This window comes from Cibotium barometz, chromosome 1 (genome assembly GCF_041138505.1).
Source record: "Cibotium barometz isolate CiBa-2024 chromosome 1, ASM4113850v1, whole genome shotgun sequence".
In the NCBI taxonomy this organism is placed as follows: Eukaryota; Viridiplantae; Streptophyta; class Polypodiopsida; order Cyatheales; family Cibotiaceae; genus Cibotium; species Cibotium barometz.
Genome location: NC_141046.1, coordinates 56,885,114 through 56,902,574, shown reverse-complemented (window position 1 = coordinate 56,902,574; position 17,461 = coordinate 56,885,114). Strand labels below are relative to the sequence as shown.

At 36.9% G+C, this 17,461-nt stretch overlaps 1 protein-coding gene across 1 annotated transcript; it reads left to right on the top strand.

Annotated features, from left to right (window-relative positions):
- Positions 1 to 15,043: 15,043 nt before the first annotated feature.
- LOC147642216 (ESCRT-related protein CHMP1B-like) lies at positions 15,044 to 15,667 on the top strand. The gene has a single exon (XM_086805344.1). The coding sequence runs from the start codon at positions 15,044 to 15,046 to the stop codon at positions 15,665 to 15,667; it is 624 nt and encodes a 207-aa protein (XP_086661470.1).
- Positions 15,668 to 17,461: the final 1,794 nt, after the last annotated feature.

Below are 17,461 nucleotides of genomic sequence, written 5' to 3'. Positions count from 1 at the left end.
CCCCTTTTCAGAATAATAAAAGATCTTGTTTCTACCTGTTTGGCCTAGAGAAAGAAAATGTTCGAGAGAGAGGTAACTTAGTTTTTAGATATCTTTGGATGGAAAAATATCCTTTCTTATTAAAATAATTTCCCATGAAATATAAGTTTAAAATGAATTTCCTAAGGTGCATTAGAAATAAATTATAATTTGCTCAAACGACCTTAGGATCCAGATTTTCTGAAAATTTTGGATTAAGGTTCTGAGAGACCAATCAGATTAATCCAAATGTAGGGAGGATATAAATTAAAGAAATAAAGAAAAACCCCCCAAAAATGAGTAAATACTCACATAAGATGAAGAACCCCCCAAAAATGAGTAAATACTCACATAAGATGAAGAGTGGTGGACTAAGGACCAAAGGAAACATTAAAAAAATAAAATTTTGACACCTCAGAGTGGGGATTCCCCCTCATGAAGGAGGTGCCTTTTTTCTCATCATTGCTTCCCATTTTAAATTAATAAAATGAGATATTTCATCTCTCCTCTCTCCTATTTCAACTCTAGTTCCAAAAAGTAAGCTGAACTGGCCCAAAAATGGTCAAAAATTGACCAAACTGATCTGAAAAATTCTAGAATCGGTTTGCTTGGTTTGAGGCTCACTTTTTTCTATAAATAGAAGCCTCCCCCTTTGTAAAAGCTTAATAGTGTTTATGCACTATTACTCTACTCTTTCCCAGAGCTAATTACATTGAATTCACTTGATAATTCAATTGTTTTTGACTAAATCCTCTCCAAAACAATTGGTGGCCACTCTTGATCCAAACAAGAGTAGAACCCTCAATCCCTCAAGCCAAAGGAAAGCTCACAAAACTCCATGTAAGCTAAAATTCTACTTTTTTAAATTCAAATCTATGGTTTTCTGATTTCTTTGCTTTTTTAAGTTGATCTTGATGTTATGCCTTGATGAAAAGGCCACCCCCTTCTCTTCCTTAAGAATTCAGCCCTTCTTTATCCTAGATTGAGTAATAAATAAATTGATTAAACTTTTCTTATTGTTTACACTCTAGAAAGTGAAAATTGAGTAGATTAGAGTACTTTACTTCGAATTGGGATTAATTTTAAATTGATTTTAAAATGTAAAAATTGAGAAATGGTCAGCCATACAAAGGAGGTTATGGTAAAATTTTCTTGAATTTTGTGGAAAATAAAGTTTATTTTTATGTTATTCTAAAAGAGTAATCCCCACTATTTATGCATTCTAAAAGAAATATTTTTATTTACTCCATGTACATATTCACCTATGAATATGCATGGATATCATTGATATTAATTATTGAAATTAATTTCTATGCATAGAAAGATGCATATTAGGAAATTTTTTATTATAAAAGTATTGTTTTTATTGAATTTAAATTCTATGCATGGAAAGATGCATAATAGAAATTTTTTAATTATAAAAGTGTTATTTTCGTTGAATTTCAATTCTATGCATGGAAAGATGCATAATAATTTTTTTTTAAATTTTTATAAAAGTGTTATTTTCATTGAATTCAATTTCTATGCATGGAAAGACAGGTTTTTATTTAACTACTCGAGTTCTAAGCATATTTCTATTTTTTAATTTCATTATTAAAACTCCACTGATTCCAATCTGACCCCATCCGGCCCATGGGTTAGCCACACCACCCAACCACTGGAATCGATAGAACGAGACAATTACTCACCCACCCATAATTGAATGCCTTTCTTAACTTTTTCTTTCGAATATAGATACGCACACACTCCTCTTTAAACTTTAACTTATAAAACAATCCATTGACAAACAGTTATTGATTACAGATGTCATAACTCAAAATGTCCATCCAATCCTTGTTTCTTAAAAAAACAGTATCACTCTAGACTCTCCGTTCAGACCAGCTGGTGTCAGCACAACGAGATCCATTAACAGATTACAATAATCATTGGTCCATCATACAATATCTTCCACGACATACGCGCGGGTGTCCTCGGCACCGCGAGCCTGTGCATCGCCTGGTCAGAACCATCCAGGATCCTCCTTAGGTATCCTGGCACTTCACTCAGGGATCGCTTCATCGGCCCTCATCCATCGTATCGAAAGCGTACCATTTTAATCATACCGAGGCTGGTTAAGACCTGGGCAGGTTTTGCCGCGTGAGCTGTCCTTTGAACACTCCCCGCCAGCTATTGCAATTGAACTTCCCTTAGAAAAACACATACCAAGTGCTCCCTCCGACATTCTGGCGTAAGATAGTCCTTTAAGAAAACATGGTTTCTATGCAAGTTTTTAGTTTGATTTTCTTTTCAATACAATGAGTATATCTTTCATCAGTATCCCCAGAACTTCATAATCATAATATTGAATTTCAAAACAAAATTCCTCGAATTCTGTAACCTTGATCCTCAGATCAATTCGAAGGGTCTTAACTTAGTTTCAGATTTGGTGAGAGATTTGAGTGTATTTTCCTAAACTGGTCACATCTTCTTTCCTCGAAACTGACGAAAGAGTTTGGTCTTGGTTCATAGTCTGATTCTGGATTCGAGTTTGATAAGGTTCTTCCTGAACTATTTTTTCTCAAAAAGGGGGTATGATATTTCAGTTACTATTTTACTAAATTTCATTCATTGAATATTCATTTAACTGATTTCTAAATTAATCACGAATTCTGATGAGGAATAAATTAATCATTTATCTGAAATTCTGACTTCGATAGATTTTTTGAATTTTCTCTTTACAATCTGAGTGAATATGAAACGATAGAAATTCCTCTCTCAGAGTATTTACTTATTCACTTATCAAATACTCATAGAAATTAAACATAGAATTAAAGAGAAATTTAATTTTGATATAAAATTTTTTTATGCATCTATTTATGCATGAAATCTAACTTCAATGGAAATAACACTTTTATATAAAAGAAAATCCTTTTATGCATCTATTTATGCATAAAATCAATTTAATAGGAATAACACTTTTAAAATAAAAAAATTTCTTTATGCATCTTTTTATGCATAGAAATTAAATTCAATGAAAATAACACTTTTATAATAAAAAATTTCTATTATGCATCTTTCCATGCATAGAAATTAAATTCAATGAAAATAACACTTTTATAATAAAAAAAATCTATTATGCATCTTTCCATGCATAGAATTCAAATTCAATGAAAATAACACTTTTATAATAAAAAAATTTCTATTATGCATCTTTCCATGCATAGAAATTGAATTCAATGAAAATAACACTTTTATAATAAAAAAATTCTATTATGCATCTTTCCATACATAGAAATTGAATTCAATGAAAATAACACTTTTATAATAAAAAAAATCTATTATGCATCTTTCCATGTATAGAATTTAAATCCAATGAAAATAACACTTTTATAATAAAAAAATTTCTATTATGCATCTTTCCATGCATAGAAATTAAATTCAATGAAAATAACACTTTTGTAATAAAAAAATTTCTATTATGCATCTTTCCATGCATAGAATTTGAATTCAATGAAAACAACACTTTTATAATAAAAAAATTTATATTATGCATCTTTCCATGTATAGAATTTAAATTCAATAAAAACAACACTTTTATAATAAAATAATTTCCAATATGCATCTTTCTATATGCATAAAAATGATTTTCAATAATTAATATCAATGATATCCATGCATATTCATAGGTGAATATGTACATGGAGTAAATAAAAATATTTCTTTTAGAATGCACAAATGGTGGGGATTACTCATTTAGAATAACATAAATGATTTTAAATAATTAATATCAATGATATCCATGTATATTCATAGGTGAATATGTACATGGAGTAAATAAAAATATTTCTTTTAGAATGCACAAACGGTGGGGATTACTCATTTAGAATAACATAAAAATAAACTTTATTTTCCACAAAATTTAAAATTTTTTTGCCATAACCTCCTTTGTATGGCTGACCATTTCTCAATTTTTACATTTTAAAATCAATTTAAAATTAATTCCAATTTGAAGTAAAGTACTCTAATCTACTCAATTTTCACTTTCTAGAGTGTAAACAATAAGAAAAGTTTAATCAATTTATTTATTACTCAATCTAGGATAAAGAAGGGCTGAATTCTTAAGGAAGAGAAGGGGGTGGCCTTTTCATCAAGGCATAACATCAAGATCAACTAAAAAAGCAAAGAAATAAAAAAACCATAGATTTGAATTTAAAAAAGTAAAATTTTTAGCTTACATGGAGTTTTGTGAGCTTTCCTTTGGCTTGAGGGATTGAGGGTTCTACTCTTGTTTGGATCAAGAGTGGCCACCAATTCTTTTGGAGAGGATTTAGTAAAAAACAATTGAATTATCAAGTGAATTCAATGTAATTGGCTCTGGGAAGGAGTAGAGTAACAGTGCATAAACACTATTAAGCTCTTACAAAGGGGGAGGCTTCTATTTATAGGAAAAAGTGAGCCTCAAGCCAAGCAAACTGATTCTAGAATTTTCTAGATCAGTTTGGTTAATTTTTGACCATTTTTGGGTCAGTTCAGCTTACTTTTTGAAACTAGACTTGAAATAGGAGAGAGGAGAGATGAAATATCTCATTTTATTGATTTAAAATGGGAAGCAATGATGAGAAAAAAGGTGCCTCCTTCATGAGGGGGAATCCCCACTTTGAGAGGTGTCAAAAATTTATTTATTTTAATGTTTCCTTTGGTCCTTAGTCCACTCTTCATCTTATGTGAGTATTTACTCATTTTTGGGGGTTTTTTCTTTATTTCTTCAATTTATCTCCTCCCTACATTTGGATTAATCTGATTGGTCCCTCAAAACCTCAATTCAAAATTTTTAAAAAATCTGGACCCTTAGGCTAAGGTCTTTTGAGCAGATTAGAATTTATTTCTAATGCACCTTAGGAAATTATTTTTAAACTTCTGTTTCGGGGGAAATTATTTTAATAAGAAATTTTTCCATCCAAAGATATCTAAAAACTAAGTTACCTCTTTCTAGAACATTTTCTTTCTCTAGGCCAAAATAGGTAGAAACAAGATCTTTTATTATTCTGAAAAGGGGATTGATTACAGGGGAAGAAACTTGACATCTTGAGGGGCTGGGGAGGAATCTCACACTCGTGTTGACATCCATAGGAGCCAAAAGAACATATCTCAAGGTTAGCATTAAGCGAGGGTAAGAGTGAACCACTGCTATCATCCCAAGTAGCATCACTCAAAATGTCAAAGACATGATCCACTACGTCAATAGGTATATGGGCATGAGCCAAACCATACACTACCTCCTCATGTGCAAAACCCTCTATGTGTGTATGATGATCTAAGATATCAATATAATCATCAACATCATCATCACTCATCACTGAAAAATAAAGAGGTATCTTAACATGAAAGATAAATGGTATCATCTTCTAAGACATCATCTATGGCATCCCCAAGGCCTCCAAGGTCATCCTCATAGACATGGTCTATCTCCATCAATGATCCCATGATAAATCTATCTCTAATAATATAGGATCCTCCATCAATGATGCCCCTATGTGACCTAAATCCCATGATAAATCTATCTCTAATAATATAGGATCTAAGGAGATGCAAATCTCTCAAGATCTATTGCATATGATCTACTATGAAAATGGTCAATATGCATAATCCTACTATGATATCTCACATCAATGAAATCATCACTACTCTCATGTACTATCCCTGACTCTACACGAATAGTGCCAGGAATGTTGTGAATACTAGGAGTAGTGGTACTCTGCTTGCTAGCCTTTTGTGGATGTGCACCTTCTCAAACTGCTGGTTGATCTCTTCAAGGTCGTTGGCCGGTTCAGGTTATCTTGTGTGGGCTAATTGTTGAAATATACAATTGAATAGGGTATGTGCGGGAACAAGCCCTTAGCAAGAGGCTGTAAAAGAGAATCTGTAAATGTGAGAGAACCTGTGAAAAGGTGAGAAGAATCTACTTGGAGAGAATAAAGGGTAGCATGAGGAGATTTAGGAGGTGTGGAGATATTCTGGGAAGCGGTGGAGAGAATCAAGCAAAAGAGGTGGAGTGAATTAGGGAGAGATTAGTGGGATTATATGCTTGGATGTAAACTCTATAAATTGAGGCATTGGCCTAATGAGAATTTGCTGGTTTTTGATTATCCATGTCTACATCAAGCTATCAGTTAATTACTCACTAATCACATCTTAATTATCGTATAATCTCTTTGTTAATAATGTTGATTCTAGCATTTTGATCCACCATAGCTCATCACATTACTGTAATTTTAACATGGTATCAGAGCCTAGCCTAGAATCCATCAATTTGTGAGCCCATTATCTTGCTAATCACTTGGCTAATTAGGATTAGTAGCTAGGTAATATTTTTACCTCTTTTTTCAACTAACCTCTGCACCCCCAGCCAGTTGAGGGGCTTGATCTCCCTCCAAGAGAAAAATTAGGGCAAGCCCTTCTAGGCATAAATAGCTAACATCTTGTGCTCCAGCCCATCCAAACAGAATCGCAAACCACCAAGCATAGCTGCTAATTTTTGCTAAATGGCTGGCGCCTTTTTTCTAAAGAAGATTTGATATCTCTGTTGCTCCAGATCAAATTGCTCTAATTCCTCTTGGCCCTAGGGGTTTTCAAGGGTGCTCTACAAGCTAGTGAAGTCAGAATTTGATTTGATTAATTCTACAGTGCGATCCAAGCTCTTCATCAAATCTGCAGGTGACTTTGGTAAAACAGAGATTACGGATTCAATTTTTGGTCAAATCTTGTGTTTCTTGGATTAATCCTCTACTAGACTAATTGCTATTGATGGCCTTGAAAGGATTTGAGCTCATTTGAACTCTAAGGCCTCAGATCTGGGCTCCCCGCATACTCTGTTTTTTGCACACAAAACAGAGGACTAATTTGTTAATCAGTGATTAATCAATGTTAATCACTATTTTTTGGTGCAATTGAGGGTCCAAATTAACCATTAGGTATTTGATACAGATCCCTATAACTTCAGATTGCAATTCAAAGATGGTTTGATACTCCAACCATTCCGTACAAATTGGTTACCCTTGATTTAATGAATTTCTAGTGATTTTATGCTGATAAATCTATTTTAATCATCTCTTAAACACCAGATTGAGTTATAAAAGAGTAGACACTACCCTTGAATCTTGAAATTGGATCGAGGTAAGACCCCCTTCACATCATCATGAGTACAGCACAAGAAATAACCAAATTTAATGGAGAGCAGTTTTACACATGGCAGACAAAAACCATGTATCTGCTCATGAGGAAAAGTTTGTGGGGGCTAGTTGAGGGAAGAGATGAATGCCCAAAGGTGAGAGAGAAAAATGAGTGGAAGAGTAGGAATGAAAAAGCATTGGGACTGATCACACTCAGTTTAAATGATGAAATCATTCACATCACAGGGATACAATGGGCAAAAGATGCATGGGATGAACTCAATAAATTATTTGGCACACAAGCTAAAAATTCAAAGATAAATCTGTTAATGCAATTCTACAAATTGGATATGAAGGAAAGTGAACCTTTAATCACACACTTGAACAAATATAAAAGCATTAAGCAACAACTGGCACCTATTAGCAAAAAGGTAGAAGATGATGAGGCACTAGCAGTGCTTCTGAAGAGTGTGGACAAAGGTGAATATGAAAATATTGTAGCAACACTAAAAAATGTACCTGAATTGAAGCTACACGAGATAGAAGGAGCTCTACTAGAGCAAGAGAGCAGAGGCAAAGAGAAGAAATGGCTCAACTCAACAGCAAGAGAAGAAAAAGCATTCTTCACCCGAGGAGGATTCTCTCGTCAAGGACGAGGATGAGGAAGAGGCAGAGTAGGAGCAAGGACCTTCACTTGCCACAACTGTGGAAAGCCAGGACACATGGCAAGAGACTGCTTACAGCAAACCCAGTGTGGAGAAGGAACGACATCGGCAAGCTTCATGGAGGATCCTAAGGAAGTGGAGCCGGATCATCTTTTCTGAGAGAGAGAGAGAGAGAGAGAGAGAGAGAGAGAGAGAGAGAGAGAGAGAGAGAGAGAGAGAGAGAGAGACCCCACAACCCAATGTAACCTGCCCCAATAGAGTAAAACTATCTCTGAGCCACCGATGATGTAGGCCATGTGGTAGATGTATGTGTGAGCACTTTAGTCAAGGTCACGGGCACTTGTAGTAGCCTTGGACACATAGAGAGAGAGAGAGTGTCAAGGACTATGAGTTTAGGGACTTGAGGCACTGGTCGCGGACTATCAAGTAAGAGGGAAACTTGGTATAGGGTCCAGGTGTGCTAGGAGTATTCATTTCAGGGGAGGTGTTAAAATATACAAGTGATTAGGGTGTGTGCGGGAACAAGCCCTTAGCAAGAGGCTGTAAAAGAGAATTTGTAAATGTGAGAGAACTTGTGAAAAGGTGAGAAGAATCTACTTGGAGAGAATAAAGGGTAGCATGAGGAGATTTAGGAGGTGTGGAGATATTCTGGGAAGAGGTGGAGAGAATCAAGCAAAAGAGGTGGAGTGAATTAGGGAGAGATTAGTGGGATTAGATACTCTATAAATTGAGGCATTGGCCTAATGAGAATTTGCTGGTTTTTGATTATCCATGCCTACATTATGCTATCAGTTAATTGCTCACAGCATTTGATCCACCATAGCTCATCACATTGCTGTAATTTTAACAATAATGCACCTATGAGAGAGGTTCCCTTCAGAGCTGGTCGGGGAAGCTAAGGCCTCTTGTGCTACTATAACATAATGCTTATACTAGAGTTTCTCTCAAGTACACACTTGAATGCAATTCTCATGCCAGGGTCTCTTCACTTTGGGTAGGGATTTGAAACAAGTACTACAATGCTGAGCTTTGAACCAACACCAAGGCAATGAAGCTGTTCGAAAATTGCACTAAGAATTGCATAAGTCTGAACTTCTGCAAAAGATTTAAACTCTGCACACTCCTTTATCAAGCTGCATAGGAACTCTTCATTGTGCTCTGTTTCTTGACAGCCTTTCTTTTCACAGAATTGGTTCTTTATAGAATTTGCAAGAGATCTTCACACTCAAGGAACCTTGTATGCAAGTTAGGAGAACCTTGTGGTGTATGGGACACATTGGCTCACACCAGTGGACTGGGTTCAATTCCTAGCAGGGCCATACTTGCAAACATAATGTTAATCAACAAACTTTTTGAATTTTTGTACTCAAAATCATAAAGCTTTTACATGCTCTTTGCATAATACTGATGCTCAGATCTATAGCTGAACAACGTGCTATATATCTTCTTGATGGAAATGTGCTAAAATGTTGTAATCCAAGGTATGTCCTTGTAAACTCAACACTTTTCTTGCTTCTTTTACTTGTAATACATCAAGATTATACTAATCTATGTAGATTTATACTACTCCAATAGATTTGTAATCTTTGTCCAACTTCTTTGCAAGAAAGTGATAAGATTAGAAAGATTTGATCAAGAATCACCTAATGTTCTATTTTTGCATCAAGATTTGATTTCAACACAATAAACTTTGCATAATTTGTAAACTGCTTTGTTTTGCACTGTAGATCTGCAAAATAGAATTGTACTGTGTATTGTTATCTTCAACACTGTTCTTGAATCTGCACAATAAACTATATTTTGCACACTTCTTGAAATTGCACCAAGCACACTTTCTTGAAAATGCACCAAATTTTTGCACAACAATCTAAAATGTATACAGCAATATAAAAACTCTGCACAATAATCTGAAATCTCTCCACAGTAACCTTGATTTTCTGCACCATAATCTTCTTCTTGCAATCTTTCTCCAAGAACTCAAAGATTTGGTAATCTAAGGTTTGATCTTAAAGAAATAAGAGCTTTAAGGATTGATATTTGAAACTGTAGGCTCTCTAATCAAGATAATGCAAGAAAATCATTCAAAATTGGTTGCTAAAATCTTTGCAAACCCTAATTTCAAAAATCAAGAAATTTTTGAAGAAAATCAAGATCAAGAAAATCAAGAAGTTCAAGAAATCAAACAGTAAAGCGGATTAGGGTTCTGAAAATAGTGTTTACTACAAATTCAAAAATGATTTAAAAAAAATTCATTGCTAATCTTGTCAAAACAAGAAATTAGTAAATCTGAAAACTCTGTAAAAATTAATTTAAAAAATGATTATCATTAATCAAGATTAAAAAATCATTTTAGAAAATTAGATTAACTGTAATCCAATTTTCATTAATCAAGATAAAAAAAATACATTCTGAAAATTGGATTAAGCATAATTTAAAAATGATTATCACTAATCACTCCCTAAGTAAGGATCTAAGCCAAGGGCTCTGATATTAATGCAATGAAGGGAACCTAGGGGATTGCACTTGTTAGCATGGAGTCCACACATGTCCCACTCATCATAGAGAGTAGCACCTATTGCACTCATAATGGAGTACACACATAACTTCTCAAGAGGGAGAAGTTCACCAAGGGCTCCCTAAGTAAGGATCTAAGCCAAGGGCTCTGATATTAATGCAATGAAGGGAACCTAGGGGATTGCACTTGTTAGCATGGAGTCCACACATGTCCCACTCATCATAGAGAGTAGCACCTATTGCAGTCATAATGGAGTACACACATAACTTCTCAAGAGGGAGAAGTTCACCATGGAAGCTTAGAGCTCCAAAGAGTAAGAGTACTCATGAAAGTATAATGATAAAAAAGGGTATAATGCCCATGAGCCCTATGCCTAATATAGCCCAAGCCCCCCCAAAAGTACACATGTAAATGACCTTAAGCCCAAGTGCCTAGGTCCCATTTCCCATTTGCATGTGCAACCAAATCTACTTCATTACATGGCACGCATTGGAAGCTATCGGCATGCCTATGAAGCTACCGGCATGCATTGGAAGCACCCAGCATGCATTGAAAGCCATCGGCATACCTAGGTAGCTACTAGCATGCATTAGAAGAAGCACCCGACATGCATTGGAAGCTACCGACATGTCTAGGTAGCATTCGACAAACATTGGAAGCACCCGACATGAATTGGAAGCACCCAGCATGAATTGGAAGCACCCGGCATGAATTGGAAGCTATAAGCATGCCTAGGTAGCTACTGACATGCCTAGGATTAGAGAGAAATATATATATATATATATATATATATATATATATATATATATAGAGAGAGAGAGAGAGAGAGAGAGAGAGAGAGAGAGAGAGAGAGAGAGAGAGAGAGAGAGAGAGTTATAGAGAGAGAGAGACTTAGCAAATTAGAGAGAGAAATAGAGGGAGTTAGAGAGAGTAGGACAGATTGAGGGGAGAGAGAGAGAGAGAGAGAGAGAGAGAGAGAGAGAGAGAGAAATAGGAGAGTTAGAGAGAGAGAGAGAGAGAGAGAGAGAGAGAGAGAGAGAGAGAGAGAGAGAGAGAGAGAGAGTTGAAGAGGATTAGAGAGAGAGAATTAGAGAAATAGAGTTAGAGATCAAGAGGGAGAGGGAGATTAAAGAGAGAGAGAGTGAGAGTGAGAGGTAGACAGAGAGAGAGTGAGAGGGAGAGAGAGTTAAAACGATAGTGAGAGTGAGAGATACAGAGAGAGTTAGAGAGAGGGAGAGGGAGAGGGAGAGGGAGAGTTAAAGAGTGAGAGGTAGAGAGAGTTAGAAAGTGAGAGGGAGAGAGAAGAGAGAGAGTGAGAGTGAGAGGTAGAGAGAGAGTTACTGAGGGAGACAATTAGAGATTCTCTAGTTGAGGAAGAGTGGCCCATGTAATATCATTAGCTCTCATGAACCCTAAAAATACAAATCTCTATAGGAATAAGTGACTGGTTTGTGTAAAGACTGATGCATGAAATGCCACAAGATTTGATATGCAAGGTCCTTGGGTTATGGATAATGCACCTCTAAGAGGGTTTGTCTTAATTTGATGCATAAAGGGGGAATGGATCAAAAGACCAGTCATGGAAGAATCATTGAAATCGGGCCACAGAGCAAAATCGGTGAAACCCTCGGATGTGCATAGACGCCTTGACGAGTAGATAATGTGCCTAGAAGGGCTTGGCCAATGATGGTAAAGATAAGGAGAATGGAGCTCTGCAAATATTGGCCACAAGGAGAATGAGAGGATAAGGTTGGGTTAGGCTGAGATTTGTGACCTTAATGAAGTGACTACTGCTAATGAAATTGAAAGAAATTCATGACCTAACCTTAAATTGGAGAGGCTCATGAGGAGAGGGGATTATGTTGAGAAACATGAGTACCATGTACATGGCTAGAGTGATGGAGGTGAGCTGTGCTAAGGTGGGTGAAGCCTAAGTGAACTCATAATGATGAGAAATCAAACTAATTAAGCAAGCAAGAATGTACTAGATGTTGTGCATTCAAATGTATGAGGTCCTGCGTGAAGACTATGTCTTTAGGTGGCTGCAGGTACTACATAACATTCATTGACGACCACATAAGGAAAGTGTGGGTGTATTTCATGAAGAAGAAGAGTGAAGTATTCACTCATTTTCAGAATTTCAGAGTTATGGTTGAAAAACAGACACGAAAACATGTGAAGTGCCTAAGGTCAGATAGAGGGGGAGAATACTTCTCCAATAAGTTCTCTGAATTCTTACGAAAGGATGGCATTCAGAGACAGTTTACATGTAGATACACTCTGCAGCAAAATGGAGTTGCTGAGCGAAAAAACATACACAATGCAGAGATAGCATGAGTGTTGATGGCAGAGAAGAATATGGCGCATAGCTATTGGGCTTTTAGACTCAAGTTTAGTAAGGTTACAAGATTGAGACTTATACTCATGGAAAGACTTGAGAGCTTGAGTGATTTGATTGCTTGAAAGTGACCCCTTTTATATGAGTGATTTGATTGCTTGAAAGTGACCCCTTTTATATGAGGTGGGCACATCTTGACTTTGTTAGTTTATGTGTTTCTTGCTTGCTTATGTGGAAGTTTGCTAGACTTACACTCACTCCCTACCTTCCTTGTACTCCATGGCACCATATTTCTCAACAAGAGAGAGAGTATGTCTTGAGAGAGAAAGAGAGAGAATTAGAGAGTGCTAGAGAGAGTTGGCCAATTCGAGAGAGTTGAAGAGTAAGTGAGAGAGAGTTAGAGAGGGTTACAGAAAGTTAAAGAGAGAGAGAGAAAGCAAGTTGGTCAGTTTGAGAGAAATAGAGAGAGTAAGAAAGAGAGAAAGCAAGTTGGTAAGTTCGAGAGAAATAGAGAGAGTAAGAGAGATTGAGAGAGTTAGAAAGAGAGAATTAGAGAGAGACTGAGTGAGTGTTAAATAGAAAGAGTTAGAGAAAGGTAAAGAGAGTAAGTTATAGAAAGAGAGTTACAAAAAGGCAAAAACAGTGAGTTAGAGAGAGAGAGAGAGAGTTAAACAATGTTAGAGAGGGAGAGGCAAACAATGTTAGAGAGAAAGAGTGTGTGTGTTAGAGAGAGAATTGGCGAATTTGAGAGAAATAGAGAGTTTTTGAGACTTAGAGAGAGAGAGAGTGTGTGTTAGAGAGAGAGAGAGAGAGAGAGAGAGAGAGAGAGAGAGAGAGTTGGCCAATTCGAGAGAAATAGAGAGAGTAAAGAGAGTTAGAGAGAGGTAGGGAGTGAGTTACAGAAAGGTAAATTGAGCGAGTTAGAAGTGTTAGGGGGGGAGAGAGAGAGTTGGCCAATTTGAGAGAAAGTAAGAGAGATTGAGTGAGTTAGAGAAAGGTAAAGAGAGCGAGTTAGAAAGTGTTAGGGGGGGAGAGAGAGAGTTGGCCAATTTGAGAGCTAGAGAGAGAGAGAGAGAGAGAGAGAGAGAGAGAGAGAGAGAGAGTTATACAGAGGGAGGGAGAGGGGGGGAGAGAGCGAGAGTGAGGTAGAGAGAGTTAGAGAGAGAGAGAGAGAGAGTAAGAAAGAGAGTTAGAGAGAGAGAGAGTTGAGACAAAGTTGGAGGGAGAATTACAGACAGAGAGAGTTAGAGAGAGAAATAGAGGGTGTTAGAGAGAAAAAGAGAGTTGAAAAGAGTTAGAGAGAGAGAGAGAGACCAAGATAAATAGAGTTAGCGAGTGAGAGGGAGAGAGAGAGAGAGTTAACAAGAGAGTTACAGCGAGAGAGAGAGTTACTGAGAGAAAGAGATAGAGACTTAGAGAAAGCCAGAAGAGCTAGATACTATATGATACTATTACTTTTCTATACTAAGCTACTATATATATGTATATAAGTTAGAGGGTTCGACATTGAGAGAGAGAGAGAGAGAGAGAGAGAGAGGGGGGGGAGAATGAGCGTTACAAATAATTAGGAGGAGAGTTGGCTAGTTCAAGAAAATAAAGAGAGTTAGAGAGAGTAAGAAGCTTGAGGGAGTTAAAGACAGAGAGAGAGAGAGAGAGAAAGCGAGTGAGGGTGAGGTAGAGAGAGAAGAGTGAGTGAGAGAATGGTAAAGAGAGTGAGCTAAAGAGTGAGTGAGTGTTAGAGAAAGAGAGAGAGAGGGGGAGAGAGAGAGAGAGAGAGAGAGAGAGGAATTAACGTCAATAGAGTCAGAGAGAAAGAGAGAGATTGAGTGGGGGAGAGGGAGAGAGTTATATATAGAAAGAGAGAGAGATAGATAGATAGAGAGTGAGAGAGAGTTAGAAAGAGCAAGAGTGAGTGAGAGAGAGTTAGATAGATAGAGAGTGAGAGAGAGTTAGAAAGAGCAAGAGTGAGCAAGAGAGAGATAGATAGATAGAGAGTGAGAGAGAGTTAGAAAGAGCAAGAGTGAGTGAGAGAGAGTTAGAGAGAGAGAGGGGGGAAGAGAGAGAATTATTTTTTTAGAAAAGATATTTTATTTTATTAATGAGCCTTTTTTTAAGAGGAGGAAAAAGCGAAGAGAAGGAAAAGAGAGAAAAAGAGGGAAATAGTTTAAACAAAATGTTTTTTTGTTTTGTTTTAAAGGAAAAAAATAAAAAAGGGCTAGAGAGAAAGATCTGCGTCTGCGTTTGCGTTTTACGTTTTGAGATAGATGAAAGCAAAGAAAGCTGTTCTTTTCTGATTAACTCGCTATATTTAAGGTCCAATACGAGCTAATCAGACGAAGATTAGCATTTGCAGGGCAGAATGATCGGCAGGCGAGGCCAAGAGAAGTTTCTGGAGCAGATATTTCAGCTCAAACTGACCTCGAAAAGCCTGGCGCGGCAAGCCAAGAAGTGTGAGCAGGAGGAGAAGAAGGAGAAGATGAAGGTAAAGAAGGCCATGGAGAAGGGCAACATGGACGGAGCCCGCATCTACGCACAGAACTCCATCCGGAAGCGCAACGAACAGCTCAACTACATGCGCCTCGCGTCGCGCCTCGACGCCGTCGTGGCTCGCCTCAGCACCCAGAGCAACATGCAGACCATCAGCCGATCCATGTCCGGCATCGTCAAAGCCCTCGACGCCGCCCTCAGCGTCGGTAACCTCGAGAAGATCTCGCAGACGATGGACTCCTTCGAAAACTCCTTCGTAAACCTGGAGATCCAGTCTGAGTTTGTGCAGAACTCCATGGCTGGTAGCACGTCTCTCTGCACCTCTAAGAATGATGTCAACGCCCTCATGCAGCAAGTTGCAGATGACTACGGGTTGGAGGTAGCTGTAGGGCTACCCCAGACGGCGTCTCAGCCGCTTCCAGAGAAGGACGCCGACACGGAATCTGTTTCTGACGACGACTTGAGCAGACGGCTAGCAGAGTTGAGGGCCTGTTGATGCAAAGGGTTGCCTTAATTTCATGACTATTTTTATTGTGGTTGGGAAGGCGACACAAGGTTCACCTATATATCTAAAATAGATCTATTTTTATGTGTGTGATTTTATTATTGAAAAACTTGAAAATACATGTTTCCTTGCTTCCCAAATTTATTCTTATGTTGCCATAGTAATGAAGGGTGAAATATAATCATGTCTCTTTTATTTGATATTTTTTATTTAGATGGTTTTACCTTAGTGTTAATGAAATTTTGAAGGGTGAAATATAATCATGTCTCTTTTATTTGATATTTATTTAGATGGTTTTACCTTAGTGTTAATGAAATTTCTGTACAAAGGCTTATCACCCTTCATTACCCCAGTAAGGAAAGGGTGAAATATAATCATGTCTCTTTTATTTGATATTAATTTAAATGGTTTTACCTTAGTGTTAATGAATTTTAAGTATAAAGGCTTATCAAAATCACAACAATATGGTTCCGAGTATTTTGCAAAGTTATGCTTGACATCTTTTATTCCTAGGGATTTATATTTTAAAATTTTCTTTTATAGGGGATATGGATTGAAAAATGCCTCTCTACTTAATTCTTAATCCATTGCCTTATGAAAAAAAATGAGGTGAACCAATGGGGAGAGGGTGGAGTGCACCTTCTATCCACAAGTTCCCTACAACCTTCTCTCTCTCTCTCTCTCTCTCTCTCTCTCTCTCTCTCTCTCTCTCTCTCTCACGCACGAGGCCTCTTTTGCTTTGGAATTTACTCCTCCTATGGTACACATAGCTTGGCCAACAATTGACCTAAAAAAGTAAAAAATAAGTTTTCCCCAAAAAGTGGTTCTTCTCCAATACGCCAAAGATCCTCCCATGCCTTGGTATGACTAAAAATTTATTTTCCAATCTTTTGTTCACAAATTGAACACCTAATCTACTATCCCCAAGTCCCATTTTGTCATAATCCACTACCCTTCTCATCACTACACTCTCCCATTACTATGTTTCGAGGTTCTCAAGCCTCCATAGCCTTGTTCCACTCTTTGCTCCATCCCTTATAAATCCTATAGTCCTTTTCTAGAATTGAAACAACCCATTATAACCTTCTCCCTATCCTATCCAAGCCTCCTTATCTTCCCACCCACTCTATTTGAAACAATTTGCCATCAATTCTTCCTTGCAAAAGCATGTATATCCTCAAAAGTCTTGCCTTTCCTTTTCTTTCTATTTCATGTTTAGTTTTCCCTTGTTAATTTAGACAATATTCTCCAAGCCCACGAACAAATACGCCCAAATGATAACATTTGATGGGAAAGAAAATTTCAAGAAAGATTCTTGGGTGTTTATGCAATCAAGTGAAAATAGTCTCCATATAGAGTTCGACGACAAAGTGTTTGAAGAATCATTAGAAAAGAAGGCTCTTTAAGGAGTCTAAGAAATATCCTTTACTTGCAAGCATTCAACACATGTACATGGCACACATGACTTGGAGCTTGGCCCCATGAACAATGGCCACATCAAGTTTCCATCAAATTGTAAGTGACTTACGGTAATAGATGTGGCCATTTGAGTTGTTAGTTACACTTCCATATGGTTCTACTGAAATTATTAGTGCAATCAAGTGTTGGAGCTTATTTGATGTTCATGAACACTTGTTTTTTATTACAGGCTCTAAAGGTATAAATGATGTAAGATTCAAGACTCGATATGTGAAAAAGTATATTGCATGAATTAATACTTGTTCAAATATGGCTCCAAGATTACAAGGTACATTGCATGAATTAATACTCGTTCAAATATGATTC

Bases quoted from the DNA above. Each gene is read 5' to 3' on its own strand.
- LOC147642216 (XM_086805344.1), top strand. From the start codon at position 15,044: ATGATCGGCAGGCGAGGCCAAGAGAAGTTTCTGGAGCAGATATTTCAG.